The sequence below is a fragment of the Archocentrus centrarchus genome, unplaced genomic scaffold, assembly GCF_007364275.1.
Source record: "Archocentrus centrarchus isolate MPI-CPG fArcCen1 unplaced genomic scaffold, fArcCen1 scaffold_48_ctg1, whole genome shotgun sequence".
Classification (NCBI taxonomy): domain Eukaryota; kingdom Metazoa; phylum Chordata; class Actinopteri; order Cichliformes; family Cichlidae; genus Archocentrus; species Archocentrus centrarchus.
The window spans coordinates 244659-262223 of NW_022060272.1; the positions used below are offsets into that span (position 1 = coordinate 244659).

The 17565-nt window shown below is 41.1% G+C and overlaps 1 protein-coding gene across 1 annotated transcript in view; it reads left to right on the forward strand.

Moving 5' to 3' along the window:
• The window catches only part of LOC115777281 (mucin-5AC-like), a 30433-nt gene extending 16569 nt beyond the window's left edge, over positions 1–13864 (forward strand). The window contains exons 18-31 of the mRNA XM_030725127.1: positions 2069–2178; positions 2277–2428; positions 3895–4033; positions 4316–4426; positions 4698–4874; positions 5067–5306; positions 5668–5824; positions 5965–6093; positions 8584–8731; positions 10567–10754; positions 11113–11426; positions 12215–12395; positions 13051–13460; positions 13637–13864. Coding sequence (XP_030580987.1) covers positions 2069–2178; positions 2277–2428; positions 3895–4033; positions 4316–4426; positions 4698–4874; positions 5067–5306; positions 5668–5824; positions 5965–6093; positions 8584–8731; positions 10567–10754; positions 11113–11426; positions 12215–12395; positions 13051–13460; positions 13637–13864 — 2684 coding nt within the window. The remainder of the gene's footprint in view (positions 1–2068; positions 2179–2276; positions 2429–3894; positions 4034–4315; positions 4427–4697; positions 4875–5066; positions 5307–5667; positions 5825–5964; positions 6094–8583; positions 8732–10566; positions 10755–11112; positions 11427–12214; positions 12396–13050; positions 13461–13636) is intronic.
• Positions 13865–17565: the final 3701 nt, after the last annotated feature.

The following is a 17565-nucleotide window of genomic DNA, read 5'->3' on the forward strand; positions in this document are numbered from 1 at the left end:
AGAATGGTAAGAAACTCCTCTGTTAAAGAATGACTGAAGATATCATGATGTAAAACTCATTCAATTCAATTCAATTCAATTCAATTCAATTCAATTCAATTCAATTCAATTCAATTCAGTTTTATTTATATAGTGCCAAATCAAAACAGTCACCTCTCACCAGTCACCTTTATATTGTAAGGTAAAGACCCTACAATAATTACAGAGAAAACAGTCAAAATGACCCCCTCTGAGCAAGCACTAGGCAACAGTGGGAAGGAAAAACTCCCTTGTAACAGGAGGAACGATTGATTAAATACAGAGTGGGGTATAAACAGAGTAAAAAGCAATGAATGAAAAGAAGCACTCAGTGCATCATAGGAACCTCCCCCTAGGCAGCATAACTAAGGGATGGTTCAGGGTCACCTGATCCAGCCCTAACTATAAGCTTGATCATAAAGGAAAGTTTTAAGCCTAATCTTAAAGTAAGTAATTCAAATCAATAAAACGACAAGGGTGCCCAGACCTACGTACCTGCCGAATTTTGTTTAAATAATTATTGCACACTTTTTGTAAATCCTATAAACTTCATTTCACTTCTCAAATATCACTGTGTTCATCTGCTATATGATATATTTAACTGAAATTCCTGATCTGAACAACCAATGATTTATAAAGGAAAATCATGAAAATTATCAGGGGGGCCCAAACTTTTGCATACCACTGTAGATAAAGCTGGGTATCATCTGTATAACAATGAAAATGCGTTCTAATAATACTGCCTAAGGCAGTGATTCTCAAATCCAGGCCTCGTGGCCCAGTGTCCTGCAGGTTTTAGATGTGTCACTGATCCAACACACCTGAATCAAATGGCCGAATTACCTCCTCAGTATGCAGTCAAGTTCTTCAGAGTCCTGCTATTTGATTCAGGTGTGTTGGCTCAGGGACACATCTAAAACCTGCAGGACACTGGTCCACAGGGCTTGGATTTGAGAATCACTGGCCTAAGGGAAGCATATATAATGTAAATAGAATTGGTCCTAGCACAGAACCCTGTGGAACTCCATAATTAACCTTAGTGTGTGAAGAAGACTCCCCATTTACATGAACAAATTGGACCCTATTATATAAATATGATTCCAACCACTGCAGTGCAGTACCTTTAATACCTATAGTATGCTTTAATCTCTGTAATAAAATGTTATGGTCAACAGTATCAAAGCTGCACTGAGGTCCAACAGGACAAGCACAGAGATGAGTCCACTGTCAGAGGCTGTAAGAAGATCATTTGTAACCTTCACTAATGTTGTTTCTGTACTGTGATGAATTCTGAAACCTGACTGAAACTCTTCAGATAAACCGTTCCTCTGCAGATGATCAGTTAGCTGTTTTACAACTACTCTTTCAAGAATCTTTGAGAGAAAAGGAAGGTTGTAAATTGGCATACAATTAGCTAAGACAGCTGGGTCAGTGATGGCTTTTAAGCAATGGTTTAATTACAGCCACCTTGAAGGCCTGTAGTACATAGCCAACTAATAAAGACACACTGATCATTTTTAAGACTGAAGCATCAATAACTGGAAAGACTTCTTTGAGCAGTCTAGTAGGAATGGGATCTAATAAACATGTTGCTGGTTTGGAGGAACTATTGAAGTTAACTCCGAAAAATCAACTGGAGTGAAAGAGTCTAAACAAATACCAGCAGTGCTGAAAGCAGTTCATGTCCTCATGTTCCTCCATATTTGTTCTCACAGTGTCTGCCGACAAGGAGTTCTTAGCTGCTCTGGAAGAACACAACTACTAAGTAGGTTTCTACATATGGACATACTCTAGTCCCTGAAATCAAGATTATGCACACAGTTTAAATGCTGTTGCGGTTAGTTGGTATTCTTAGTAGCCAAACATTTTTTCATTATTTTTTAAAGTTTTTAACATATTTCAGTCTGAAAGAAATTCATGCTGTAGATGTTTATGCTGAATTTCAATGAACTGTGCCAAAAATTAGAGAGACATTACAATTTTCATTATAATATTCTTTATCATGCCAATATAACTCTGTCAACATGAACTTGTTATAATTTGCTCCCAGTGTTACCAGTGTGTGTTGCCCCCATGGTGTACTTTGACTGTTCCACTGCTCAACCTGGAGTTACTGGCACTGAGTGTCAAAAGAGCTGCAGCACCCCTGACATGGATTGCGTAAGTACAGCACAGTCATATCAGTTTAGCTGGACAGTTAAATGTGTAGTACATGCTTGGCCTTGCTTGACTCACTCTTTGCTTTCACATTCATACAGATCCACACAGGCTGTACATCAGGCTGCATATGTCCAGATGATTTGTTTTCAGATGGAGCAGGAGGCTGTGTCAATGAGACCAGCTGTCCATGTCTACACAATGGACAAGTCTACCAGCCAGGAGAGACACTCACAGTTGACTGCAACACCTGGTTTGTACATTTTTTGTTTTTACAAGCACACAGGGATGTATATTTAGATACGAAATGGCAATAAATGCATTTATAAATGTTAGCACAGGTATGAATATGTACTCCCACTCACACTGAGGATGCCAGTTGAGTACTGTAGGTGACCGTTCATTGTGCTCGATGTCCATAAATACTGAATAAAATAATTTTATGAATGCGTTTAGGTACAGATAAAAACACTCTATGAATATATGTAATATATAAAATAATTTTATGAATGCGTTTAGGTACAGATAAAAACACTCTATGAATATATGTAATATATAAAATAATTTTATGAATGCGTTTAGGTACAGATAAAAACACTCTACGAATATATGTAATATATATGAATATATGTAAATTACAGAGAAGTGCCCCATCTAATCCCTTGCTGTTGCTCATTCAGATGTCTTTTTCAGGGAAGGCCTTGCATATTTCAGCCAGACAATGCTAAACTGCATACTGTGCCTATTGCAGCAGCATGGCTTTGTAGTAGCCTGAACTAGCCTGCCTGAAGTAAAGACCTTTCACTTGAAAGCATTTAATTCATCGTAAAAGTAAAACTATGGCAAAGAAAACCTAGGACTGTTGAGCAGCTAGAATCTATACCAGAAAAGAATGAGATAATATTCCTGGTCTCTTCAGTTTCCAGACATTTACAGACTGCTGTTAAAAGAAGCGGGGATGCAATACAATGGTAAACATGGCCCTGGCTCAGCTTTTGTGTTTTTTTTTGTGTTGCTGCCTTCAAATTTAAAACTACCTTATTTTGTTCTTAAAATTGTACATTTTATGAGTTCAAGGATTTTATGTTTTCTGTTTTATTGTGAATAAAATATAGCTTTCAGATATTTGCATTCTTATTTTACTTACATTTTATGATGTCCCAACTTTTTTAGAGTTGGATTTGTATTATAAAACATGTTTACAGGCATCACATGTATATTGTCTGGATACATAAGATATAATAATGCATTTCTGCTGCCAAAATTGTTAAATGAAATGTTCTATATTTTTTCAGTGTTCTGTTATGTTTACTCTACAGTCTGCTAATTGTGTCATTACAGTTAAACCTGTCTGGTTTAACAGTATGAGTGACAAGTTTTCCCCCATCTTGTAATATAGTACCAATCCAGGATTAAGCTGTGTTTAAATGCTACAATTTGACAGTGTTTTCACTTTATGTATTAAGTACATGTGTTCAAAGACAGACCAGCAGGTAGTTGGCATGTAGCTGTGGTATGCTTTTATAAGATCTCAACAGACCAACTTGTTTTAATTATATTCGTAAAAGGTGTTTAATCAGAAATGCAGTGCATCAAAATGGTTAATCAATATATTTACATCAACAAAGAGAATGCCTTTTGTACTCTAGTATACACAGATATTATGCATAATTTTGAAAAAAATAAGAGCTTGTGTCTGGTGTATGTCGTTCTCCTCAGTTCCTGCAGTGGAAGGAAGTTCACATGTACCAACAACATTTGTGATAGTGTTTGTGGAATCTATGGAGATGGTCACTACGTCACCTTTGATGATAAGAGGTTCGACTTCAGTGGACAGTGTGAATACACGCTTGTCCAGGTAAGGTGGCTAAAAGTTACAGTTGAAAACTTGGAAGCCTTGATAGGCACACAGTTGTGCAGCTTGTCTTTTGTAGCTCTTCATCCTAAAGCTCACTGTGGCTGCTCCTTCCTGCATATTACTCCCTACAGTATTTAAATGTAATCCCTCACAAACAGTATCGAGTAACAGAAAAAAGGCAGACTGGTATTTATGAATACAGGGGTTTGATTTCATGCAGCTCTTAAGGATTCTGACTTTAACACTGGTATCCAGTAATTACATCCACTGTGCTTTACTCAGGACTACTGTGGAAGTGGTAACAGCAATGGAAGCTTCAGAATTATTACTGAAAATGTTCCATGTGGAACCACGGGAACCACCTGCTCTAAGACCATCAAGATCTTCCTGGAGGTAAACACAACACACTTTACTGTAATTGTGCTCATGTTCTGTCTCAAACACCAAGACCCTAATCCTAAACACCAAGAAACACCACGTTTTACCATGTAGTCAGTTTTTGTCATTTCCTTTGTGAGCAAGGCTGCAGTTTCTTTCACACTATCAGGCACCTTTTTGATAAAATAGCATTCAACTTTTCAGGTATATTGTTCAAGTGTGTTTTCCAACTAGAAAAAATTGTACAGAAATAAAATCCTTTTTAACTTAATGTTGTTACCCACAGGATAATGAATTCCAACTTAAAGATGACAACTTCCAGGTGGTGAAGGGCACCATCCAGGTGCTCCCTGCTCAGATACAAAAAATGGGTGTTTACATAGTGGTGACAATAAAGCCAGGACTTGTGCTCATGTGGGACCAGAAAACCAGTCTTTTCATTACACTCAGTCCACAGTTCCAGGTAAAAGAAATAAATTTTGCATGTCTGGATTGACAGTTTGATATCACTTTTTAAAAATAAAAAAAAAAAGCAAAAAGAACCCCCAAAACATAACAGAACATTGGTATTGAACATTAACAACATCAAAAGAAAATTCCCAAAGGGGAAAAAACAAAGGAATTTAATCACTATCACTGTTTCCTTTCCTCTTAGGGTCAAGTCTGTGGTCTGTGTGGAAACTATGATGGTAACAGTAAGAATGACTTTACCACACGTTCCCAGGAAACAGTGGCAGATGTTCTACAATTTGGTAACAGCTGGAAAGTTTCCTCTAGTTGCCCCAGTGCCCAGTTAATCAGTGATCCCTGTGCCTCTAATCACTATCGGGCAGCATGGTCTCAAAAACAGTGCAGTATCATTACCAGTGTCACCTTCCAGAGCTGTCATTCACAGGTCAGTATATTTGGTGGTGGCAAACATACTGAAATGGGTACACACAAAAATGGCCACTTTGATTTCCCCTTTGACTACTTTATTCTTTTCTGTCCATTGTCTTTGGCACAAAGACATTGGCATTCTATATGAAATCATCTGTATATTTAATACATAGTTCAGTGAAGATAACAATTTATCAGACTGGACTAGATAATTATAGTCCCAAATAAGATTATGAAATGATGATTATGATAGCTCAGCCTAATCCATTATTACATTCTATCCCCATCACTTTAATATTTTAGCCTGGATTGTAAGTAGTACTGGTACATAGCTAGCAGTTATTCTGCTAAATAGTATATTACTTTGTGTGTTCAAGGTTGATCCCGGTCCATATTTTGAATCCTGCGTGAGAGACTCTTGTGCTTGTGATACTGGTGGGGACTGTGAGTGTTTCTGCACTGCTGTGGCCGCCTATGCCAAAGCTTGTAATAAAGCCGGAGCCTGTGTTAAATGGAGGACTCCGAAGTTGTGTCGTAAGTGTGACCACCATCTTACCAGAAAAATATGAGCAACAGGATTTTAGAAACTCATGACTGCTGAAACCATATCAAGAATTATATCATCATCCAACAGGCTGTAAAAGTCTAATAAGTAATGCCTTTTTTTCTTGAAGCTATTTTCTGTGACTACTATAACTCACCTGGTGAATGTGAGTGGCACTACAAGCCTTGTGGAGCTGATTGCATGAAGACATGTAGGAATCCATCCGGAAACTGCTCCAGTCTTATCACCAACCTGGAAGGTACATTAGGCACATTGACTGGTGATTTTTGTTTTAAATGTGTAACTCAAGTCAGCAGACCAATAGGCTTTTTCTCTGTGTATAACAAATAATGATCAGATTTGCTTTTGAGTTTTTAGACATACAGTTAAATCAATAAGTATTTGGAAAATGACAATTTTTGTTAAACCTTCAATTAAACTTAAAATGCGCAAGGAGGTCCTGGGTTCATATCCAGTCTGCGACCTTTCCTCCTGGATTTAGCATGTTCTCCCCTGTCTGCGTGGGTTCTCTCCAGATATTCTGGCTTCTTCCCATGACATGCATGGGGTTATCTTATTTAGTAATTCTAAATTGGCCATAGGCCTCTGGCCTCCAAGGATTATTGGAAGATGCCACCACTGTGTGTTGCTTGCCATCAGCTGTTACCTGTTTTGTTTATGGTTGCTCTGTTTACATCTGTTTTCTTCAATAATGTCTTTACTCTTCTGGTTTATAACCACCAATTCCTCCTAAATATCTAAGCCATTGTTGGTCACTGGAACTCGCTTATTAGTGAATTGTACCTGCAGCTCCACAACTCACTGCCAGCCAAGCTGGCTCTGGTTAATCCTAGGTCACTAGCTACTTGACTTACTGTATGCCTGATGGCTACCTGTGGAGCATAAGGCCACAACAACACCCCACCAGCGAACTCAGTTCTAGGCGATCCCCCTCAGCTGACCCGGTGTCTTTAGCCTCCTTCTCCAATGACCTCCTCCAGGTCTGTCTTGGTCTTCCCACCTTTCGCTTTTCCCGTGTGGGTTCCACTTCAGGGCTTGTCTTGTAATGTCTCCATCTGATTTGCGTATAGTGTGGCCACTCCAACCCCATTTGTGTTTCTTAATGGTCTGGCTGATGGTTGTCTGATTGGTTCTCTCCCATAAGTCAGCAATGGAGGTCATTTCAGGCCACTAGATGCTGAGAATGTCGCAGACATCTGTTGTAAATGTCTGCTGTTTCCTGGTGATGTTGGTTGTAACCAATGTAACACTTTCAGACCTGCTATGGTGTCCAAAGCAGCCACATTATATTGGACCAGTGTTTAGGTTCAAAGGTAGGTGCTAGAATGTGTGAGATAACTGGAGAAATAACTGGACGCTTGACGGATTTTTTTACTATTCATTCAGTTTGACAATGCAGATGCACAATGAACAACAAGGTTGCATTCACTATATACTGAAATAAAACATTTACCATTGTTATTGCATTTTGGCATACATTACCCCAGGGTATCACTTTGGCTCAATACAAAAAAAGTCCCCCCTATTCAAGCTTAAATAGAGTTCTGGATTACATTCAATTGTGTTGCAGTCAACAGTTATATAGTCTGGCAACCGAGCAGAGGTTAGTCAGAGCTGCATTGCTACCTGTGTCTCGAAACCGAAGAGTAGTTAATCAAGTCTTAAGTCAAGGGTCTCTTCCTGAGTTCACCCAATGTTGATAGTCAATGACAGTATGTGGCCATATTAGTCCTACCACATTTGAACAGTTCACCATTGCGGAATAGGTGAGTTCCTTCGTTTGTAAATGCATCGACCGGGTCGTTGGGCAGCCTGCCACCTCCTCAGCCAAGGAGGAAATCCAGGGTCCAAAAACCCAAGCTGCATAACAATAAAACCCTTATTATATACAGTCTTGGTATCACAATCGCCTGTGGCCATCATTTACATTTGTGTCTACCACTAAACATAATATGACTGCTTTATGTATGACACTTGTCATTTTCTTCTTACTACCATAAGGCTAATTTGCCTTTTCAGTAGATAAGGAATCTTTCTGCATTATGAACAATTTTAAAACATTAAATCCTAATTATTTTAAGACCTTTTAAAACCATAAAACTCACATGACTCATTTTGTGTATTAAATCATGTACTGAACTACATTCCCACCTAAATCCTATTATTGGGAGTATAAGTATACATGGCTTCTCATACACAACTGATAGCAATGAATAGATTTTTGTTAAACTGCTTATCTACTAATCAGATGGTTAGTGGTTTGATCCCTGGCTGCTCCAGTCTGCATGCCAAAGTATCTTTGGGCAGGATCCTGAACCCTGGAACCCCAGGATACTGTCACTGTGTGTGTGAATGTTAGATAGAATGCACTTAGAACATCTTGTATGAATGGGTGTAAAAATGGGTGAATGAGATAAGCTGTATAAAACAGTTTCAGTGAGAAAAGGGCTTTATAAGAACCAGTCTATTTACCATTTAACATTTGAGACAAGGCCCAAAAGCAGTACAGAGGCTTGTTTTGTTAGTGAGACCCATTTACAGAACACTGTTTGATTTGGTGTTAAAGAAGATTGCTTGTTTACACATTCTGTGTGTGTCTATATATATATATATATATATATATATATATATATATATATATATATATATATATATATATATATATATATGCCTTTTTACTTGTACTTGTAATTCTACTGAAGTTAATCAGTATTATAAAATATTGCAGGCTGCTATCCACAGTGCCCCCCAACTCAACCCTACTTTGATGAAGACAGTATGAAGTGTGTCACCTGGGACCATTGTGGATGTTATGATGACCAAAGCACCCATTACAGCATAGGTGAAAAGATTCCATCAGAAAACTGCTACAGTTGGTATGTCTCATACTATACATCATCCTATTCAGAGCTTTGCATACAGTATTTTGTGAAGCATGCATAATTGAACATGTGCTCATTTGATGTAATATACAGTGCCTTGAAAAAGTATTGTCCCCTTCCTGATTTCTTAGTTGCACATTTGTCAAACTTAAATGTTTCAGATCATCAAACAAATTTTCACATTAGACAAAGATAATGCAAGTAAATACAGAGTGCAGTTTTTGAATTATGATTTAATTTTTAGGGAAAAAGTTATCCAAACTCTGTGTGAAAAAAATCAAACTAATAATTGGTTTCAAAAATGGTGGTGGTCAATTACAATTAATTCATGATTTAAGGTAAGGGGCCATTACTTTTTATACAAGGCTAGGTAGGTTTGGCTATGTTTTTTCCCTAATAAATGAAATCATCATTTCATAAAAATTGCCTTTTCTATTTACTTGGGTTTACTAATATTAAAATTTGTTTGATGATCTGAAACATCTGAATGTGACAAAAAACAAATAAATCAGGAAGGGGGTAAACAATTTTTCATGGCACTGTATTCGAAATATTCCATTTTTAAGGCAATTACATCTGTTCTTTGGTCTTAATGAACAGATACATTTTTATGAGACTTTCTCATAAAAACATTCTCATGTAACATAAGTATTTGGAATACTTATGTTACAAGAGTTTTGTACAAGTCACTTTTATCTGAAATTTCAGCCACACTTTATTTTGACATATGTAGGTTATATGGCACAAATTTAGTTTGATATTTGCCTTCATATAATGAAACGGGAAGACATGTAATATTTAACCTCATGCATGCAACAGTCAGTGTAACACCAGACACTAGTAAAATAACCATAACCTTGTTTTATTTCAAAGCTCCTGTACAATTTCGGGGATAATGTGCAACTACAGTGTCAACTGTAAGTATACTATAGGATTATACATGTATATGTATGCAAAAAATCTATTTATTGCAAAGTATAAAATGCATATGTAATATAATCAGTGTGTTTGCATTTATATGTAATTTTGTGTTTATAAAGATGCAAAACTCTGTATTTTTAGCTTGCACATGTATCATTAATGGCAAAATATACAACTATGGGGACACTATCTACAACACAACTGACGGCCTAGGAAACTGCATCACAGCTCAGTGTGATGCCAATGGAATTGTAACAAGGAACGTATACCCCTGCTTAACAACAACAACACCTGGACCTACAACAGTTCCCTTCACATTTAGTACAATACGGAAGACTACTTCAGGTACAAAAATGTACAATGTGGTTTCATGGCATATTGATCCTAATGATAACTACAGATACTTAATTTATCAATTGCAAACAGATATATGAAACATTGTGAAAAAGATATTGATTATGTACCTATTTTCATAACATACATTATCTTTATCACAGTTGCTAATGCTACATCACCATTCACCACTACATTTGAAACTGAAACCACAAGTATAAAAATGACCACATCAGGAGCCATGTCAATACAAACTGAGACAACATCTCCTCTTAAAGAACTGACAAGTGGACCATTGACATCCTCAGCCTCTACTGTTCTTGAAAAGACAACATCGGTTCCAGGGGTACAAACAACAGTCCAAGAAACTAGAACAACTACAAAAGGCTATTTCAGCACAACAACAGTCAGAAAAACTTCTATAGGACCTATAACACAGACACTTCCAGGCAGCACAACCGTTTACATGACTGGTGTTACAACATCAAAGACTGAAACAACTACAGTTGCTACAGCAGTTACATCAGTAACACCCTCTACGAATGCTGTTGTTGAAAAATCTACCCCAGTTCCAGGTGTTCAAACAACAGGCCAGGGACCCACAGTTGTAACATCAAGACCATCTGTCAGTACTTCCACTACAACAGGGCCTTTCACCAGGACAGAGGGAACATCATTTACAACCACAGAAAGGAAAGCATCAGAAGCTACAACACTGACAATTGCGACAACAAAACCATCAGAAGTAGTTACATCGGGACCAGTAACATCCTCTACCACAGCTGTTGTTGAAACCACCAGCCAGGCTCCAGGCGTTCAAACAACAGGCCAGGGACCCACAGTTGTAACATCAAGACCATCTGTGAGTACTGCCACTACAACAGGGCCTTTCACCAGGACAGAGGGAACATCATTTACAACCACAGAAAGGAAAGCATCAGAAGCTACAACACTGAAAATTGCGACAACAAAACCATCAGAAGTAGTTACATCGGGTCCAGTAACATCCTCTACCACAGCTGTTGTTGAAACCACCAGCCAGGCTCCAGGCGTTCAAACAACAGGCCAGGGACCCACTGTTGTAACATCGAGACCATCTGTGAGTACTGCCACTACAACAGGGCCTTTCACCAGGACAGAGGGAACATCATTTACAACCACAGAAAGGAAAGCATCAGAATCTACAACACTCACAATTGCGACAACAAAACCATCAGAAGTAGTTTCATCGGGACCAGTAACATCCTCTACCACAGCTGTTGTTGAAACCACCAGCCAGGCTCCAGGCGTTCAAACAACAGGCCAGGGACCCACAGTTGTAACATCAAGACCATCTGTCAGTACTTCAAGTACAAATGTGCCTTTCACCACCACAAGAGAAGCAACATCTACTCCTTCAGAAACGGCAGCACCAGAAGCTACAACACTGACAATTGTGACAACAAAACCATCAAAAGTAGTTACATCGGGACCAGTAACATCTTCTACCACAGCTGTTGTTGAAACCACCAGCCAGGCTCCAGGCGTTCAAACAACAGGCCAGGGACCCACAGTTGTAACATCAAGACCATCTGTCAGTACTTCAAGTACAAATGTGCCTTTCACCACCACAAAAGAAGCAACATCTACTCCTTCAGAAACGGCAGCATCAGAAGCTACAACACTGACAATTGCGACAACAAAACCATCAAAAGTAGTTACATCCGGACCAGTAGCATCCTTTACCACAGCTGTTGTTGAAACCACCAGCCAGGCTCCAGGCGTTCAAACAACAGGCCAGGGACCCACAGTTGTAACATCAAGACCATCTGTGAGTACTTCCACTACAACAGGGCCTTTCACCAGCACAGAGGGAACATCATTTACTCCTTCAGAAACGGCAGCATCAGAAGCTACAACACTCACAATTGTGACAACAAAACCATCAAAAGTAGTTACATCGGGACCAGTAACATCCTTTACCACAGCTGTTGTTGAAACCACCAGCCAGGCTCCAGGCGTTCAAACAACAGGCCAGGGACCCACAGTTGTAACATCAAGACCATCTGTGAGTACTGCCACTACAACAGGGCCTTTCACCAGGACAGAGGGAACATCATTTACAACCACAGAAAGGAAAGCATCAGAAGCTACAACACTGACAATTGCGACAACAAAACCATCAGAAGTAGTTACATCGGGACCAGTAACATCCTCTACCACTGCTGTTGTTGAAACCACCAGCCAGGCTCCAGGCGTTCAAACAACAGGCCAGGGACCCACTGTTGTAACATCAAGACCATCTGTCAGTACTTCAAGTACAAATGTGCCTTTCACCACCACAAGAGAAGCAACATCTACTCCTTCAGAAACGGCAGCATCAGAAGCCACAACACTGACAATTGTGACAACAAAACCATCAAAAGTAGTTACATCGGGACCAGTAGCATCCTTTACCACAGCTGTTGCTGAAACCACCAGCCAGGCTCCAGGCGTTCAAACAACAGGCCAGGGACCCACAGTTGTAACATCAAGACCATCTGTGAGTACTGCCACTACAACAGGGCCTTTCACCAGGACAGAGGGAACATCATTTACAACCACAGAAAGGAAAGCATCAGAAGCTACAACACTGACAATTGCGACAACAAAACCATCAGAAGTAGTTTCATCGGGACCAGTAACATCCTCTACCACAGCTGTTGTTGAAACCACCAGCCAGGCTCCTGGCGTTCAAACAACAGGCCAGGGACCCACTGTTGTAACATCAAGACCATCTGTCAGTACTGCCACTACAACAGGGCCTTTCACCAGGACAGAGGGAACATCATTTACAACCACAGAAAGGAAAGCATCAGAAGCTACAACACTGACAATTGCGACAACAAAACCATCAGAAGTAGTTACATCGGGACCAGTAACATCCTCTACCACTGCTGTTGTTGAAACCACCAGCCAGGCTCCAGGCGTTCAAACAACAGGCCAGGGACCCACTGTTGTAACATCAAGACCATCTGTCAGTACTTCAAGTACAAATGTGCCTTTCACCACCACAAAAGAAGCAACATCTACTCCTTCAGAAACGGCAGCATCAGAATCTACAACACTGACAATTGTGACAACAAAACCATCAAAAGTAGTTACATCGGGACCAGTAACATCCTCTACCACTGCTGTTGTTGAAACCACCAGCCAGGTTCCAGGCGTTCAAACAACAGGACAAGAAACCACTGTTGTAACATCAAGACCATCTGTGAGTACTGCCACTACAACAGGGCCTTTCACCAGCACAGAGGGAACATCATTTACTACTTCAGAAACGGCAGCATCAGAAGCTACAACACTCACAATTGTGACAACAAAACCATCAAAAGTAGTTACATCGGGACCAGTAACATCCTTTACCACAGCTGTTGTTGAAACCACCAGCCAGGCTCAAGGCATTCAAACAACAGGCCAGGGACCCACAGTTGTAACATCAAGACCATCTGTGAGTACTGCCACTACAACAGGGCCTTTCACCAGGACAGAGGGAACATCATTTACAACCACAGAAAGGAAAGCATCAGAAGCTACAACACTGACAATTGCGACAACAAAACCATCAGAAGTAGTTACATCAGGACCAGTAACATCCTCTACCACTGCTGTTGTTGAAACCACCAGCCAGGCTCCAGGCGTTCAAACAACAGGCCAGGGACCCACTGTTGTAACATCAAGACCATCTGTCAGTACTTCAAGTACAAAAGTGCCTTTCACCACCACAAGAGAAGCAATATCTACTCCTTCAGAAACGGCAGCATCAGAAGCTACAACACTGACAATTGCGACAACAAAACCATCAAAAGTAGTTACATCGGGACCAGTAACATCCTCTACCACTGCTGTTGTTGAAACCACCAGCCAGGCTCCAGGCGTTCAAACAACAGGCCAGGGACCCACAGTTGTAACATCAAGACCATCTGGGAGTACTGCCACTACAACAGGGCCTTTCACCAGGACAGAGGGAACATCATTTACAACCACAGAAAGGAAAGCATCAGAATCTACAACACTGACAATTGCGACAACAAAACCATCAGAAGTAGTTTCATCGGGACCAGTAACATCCTCTACCACAGTTGTTGTTGAAACCACCAGCCAGGCTCCAGGCGTTCAAACAACAGGCCAGGGACCCACAGTTGTAACATCAAGACCATCTGTCAGTACTTCAAGTACAAATGTGCCTTTCACCACCACAAAAGAAGCAACATCTACTCCTTCAGAAACGGCAGCATCAGAAGCTACAACACTGACAATTGTGACAACAAAACCATCAAAAGTAGTTACATCGGGACCAGTAACATCCTCTACCACAGCTGTTGTTGAAACCACCAGCCAGGCTCCAGGCGTTCAAACAACAGGCCAGGGACCCACTGTTGTAACATCAAGACCATCTGTGAGTACTGCCACTACAACAGGGCCTTTCACCAGGACAGAGGGAACATCATTTACAACAATAGAAAGGAAAGCATCAGAATCTACAACACTGACAATTGCGACAACAAAACCATCAGAAGTAGTTACATCGGGACCAGTAACATCTTCTACCACAGCTGTTGTTGAAACCACCAGCCAGGCTCCAGGCGTTCAAACAACAGGCCAGGGACCCACAGTTGTAACATCAAGACCATCTGTCAGTACTTCAAGTACAAATGTTCCTTTCACCACCACAAGAGAAGCAACATCTACTCCTTCAGAAACGGCAGCATCAGAAGCTACAACACTCACAATTGTGACAACAAAACCATCAAAAGTAGTTACATCGGGACCAGTAACATCCTCTACCACTGCTGTTGTTGAAACCACCAGCCAGGCTCCAGGCATTCAAACAACAGGCCAGGGACCCACTGTTGTAACATCAAGACCATCTGTCAGTACTTCAAGTACAAATGTGCCTTTCACCACCACAAGAGAAGCAACATCTACTCCTTCAGAAACGGCAGCATCAGAAGCTACAACACTGACAATTGTGACAACAAAACCATCAAAAGTAGTTACATCGGGACCAGTAACATCCTCTACCACAGCTGTTGTTGAAACCATCAGCCAGGCTCCAGGCGTTCAAACAACAGGCCAGGGACCCACAGTTGTAACATCAAGACCATCTGTCAGTACTGCCACTACAACAGGGCCTTTCACCAGGACAGAGGGAACATCATTTACAACAATAGAAAGGAAAGCATCAGAATCTACAACACTGACAATTGCGACAACAAAACCATCAGAAGTAGTTACATCGGGACCAGTAACATCCTCTACCACAGCTGTTGTTGAAACCACCAGCCAGGCTCCAGGCGTTCAAACAACAGGCCAGGGACCCACTGTTGTAACATCAAGACCATCTGTCAGTACTTCAAGTACAAATGTGCCTTTCACCACAACAAGAGAAGCAACATCTACTCCTTCAGAAACGGCAGCATCAGAAGCTACAACACTCACAATTGCGACAACAAAACCATCAAAAGTAGTTACATCGGGACCAGTAACATCCTCTACCACTGCTGTTGTTGAAACCACCAGCCAGGCTCCAGGCATTCAAACAACAGGCCAGGGACCCACTGTTGTAACATCAAGACCATCTGTCAGTACTGCCACTACAACAGGGCCTTTCACCAGGACAGAGGGAACATCATTTACAACAATAGAAAGGAAAGCATCAGAATCTACAACACTGACAATTGCGACAACAAAACCATCAAAAGTAGTTACATCGGGACCAGTAACATCCTCTACCACAGCTGTTGTTGAAACCACCAGCCAGGCTCCAGGCGTTCAAACAACAGGCCAGGGACCCACAGTTGTAACATCAAGACCATCTGTCAGTACTGCAACTACAAAAGGGCCTTTCACCACCACAACAGAAGCAACATCTACTCCTTCAGAAACGGCAGCATCAGAAGCTACAACACTCACAATTGTGACAACAAAACCATCAAAAGTAGTTACATCGGGACCAGTAACATCCTCTACCACTGCTGTTGTTGAAACCACCAGCCAGGCTCCAGGCATTCAAACAACAGGCCAGGGACCCACTGTTGTAACATCAAGACCATCTGTCAGTACTGCCACTACAACAGGGCCTTTCACCAGGACAGAGGGAACATCATTTACAACCACAGAAAGGAAAGCATCAGAATCTACAACACTGACAATTGCGACAACAAAACCGTCAGAAGTAGTTTCATCGGGACCAGTAACATCCTCTACCACAGCTGTTGTTGAAACCACCAGCCAGGCTCCAGGCGTTCAAACAACAGGCCAGGGACCCACAGTTGTAACATCAAGACCATCTGTCAGTACTTCAAGTACAAATGTGCCTTTCACCACCACAAAAGAAGCAACATCTACTCCTTCAGAAACGGCAGCATCAGAAGCTACAACACTGACAATTGCGACAACAAAACCATCAAAAGTAGTTACATCAGGACCAGTAACATCCTCTACCACAGCTGTTGTTGAAACCACCAGCCAGGCTCCAGGCTTTCAAACAACAGGCCAGGGACCCACTGTTGTAACATCAAGACCATCTGTCAGTACTTCAAGTACAAATGTGCCTTTCACCACCACAAGAGAAGCAACATCTACTCCTTCAGAAACGGCAGCATCAGAATCTACAACACTGACAATTGTGACAACAAAACCATCAAAAGTAGTTACATCGGGACCAGTAACATCCTCTACCACAGCTGTTGTTGAAACCACCAGCCAGGCTCCAGGCGTTCAAACAACAGGCCAGGGACCCACAGTTGTAACATCAAGACCATCTGTCAGTACTGCCACTACAACAGGGCCTTTCACCAGGACAGAGGGAACATCATTTACAACAAAAGAAAGGAAAGCATCAGAAGCTACAACACTGACAATTGCGACAACAAAACCATCAGAAGTAGTTACATCGGGACCAGTAACATCCTCTACCACAGCTGTTGTTGAAACCACCAGCCAGGCTCCAGGCGTTCAAACAACAGGCCAGGGACCCACTGTTGTAACATCAAGACCATCTGTGAGTACTGCCACTACAACAGGGCCTTTCACCAGGACAGAGGGAACATCATTTACAACCACAGAAAGGAAAGCATCAGAAGCTACAACACTGACAATTGCGACAACAAAACCATCAGAAGTAGTTACATCGGGACCAGTAACATCCTCTACCACTGCTGTTGTTGAAACCACCAGCCAGGCTCCAGGCGTTCAAACAACAGGCCAGGGACCCACTGTTGTAACATCAAGACCATCTGTCAGTACTTCAAGTACAAATGTGCCTTTCACCACCACAAGAGAAGCAACATCTACTCCTTCAGAAACGGCAGCATCAGAAGCCACAACACTGACAATTGTGACAACAAAACCATCAAAAGTAGTTACATCGGGACCAGTAACATCCTCTACCACAGCTGTTGTTGAAACCACCAGCCAGGCTCCAGGCGTTCAAACAACAGGCCAGGGACCCACTGTTGTAACATCAAGACCATCTGTGAGTACTGCCACTACAACAGGGCCTTTCACCAGGACAGAGGGAACATCATTTACAACTACGGAAAAGAAAGCAT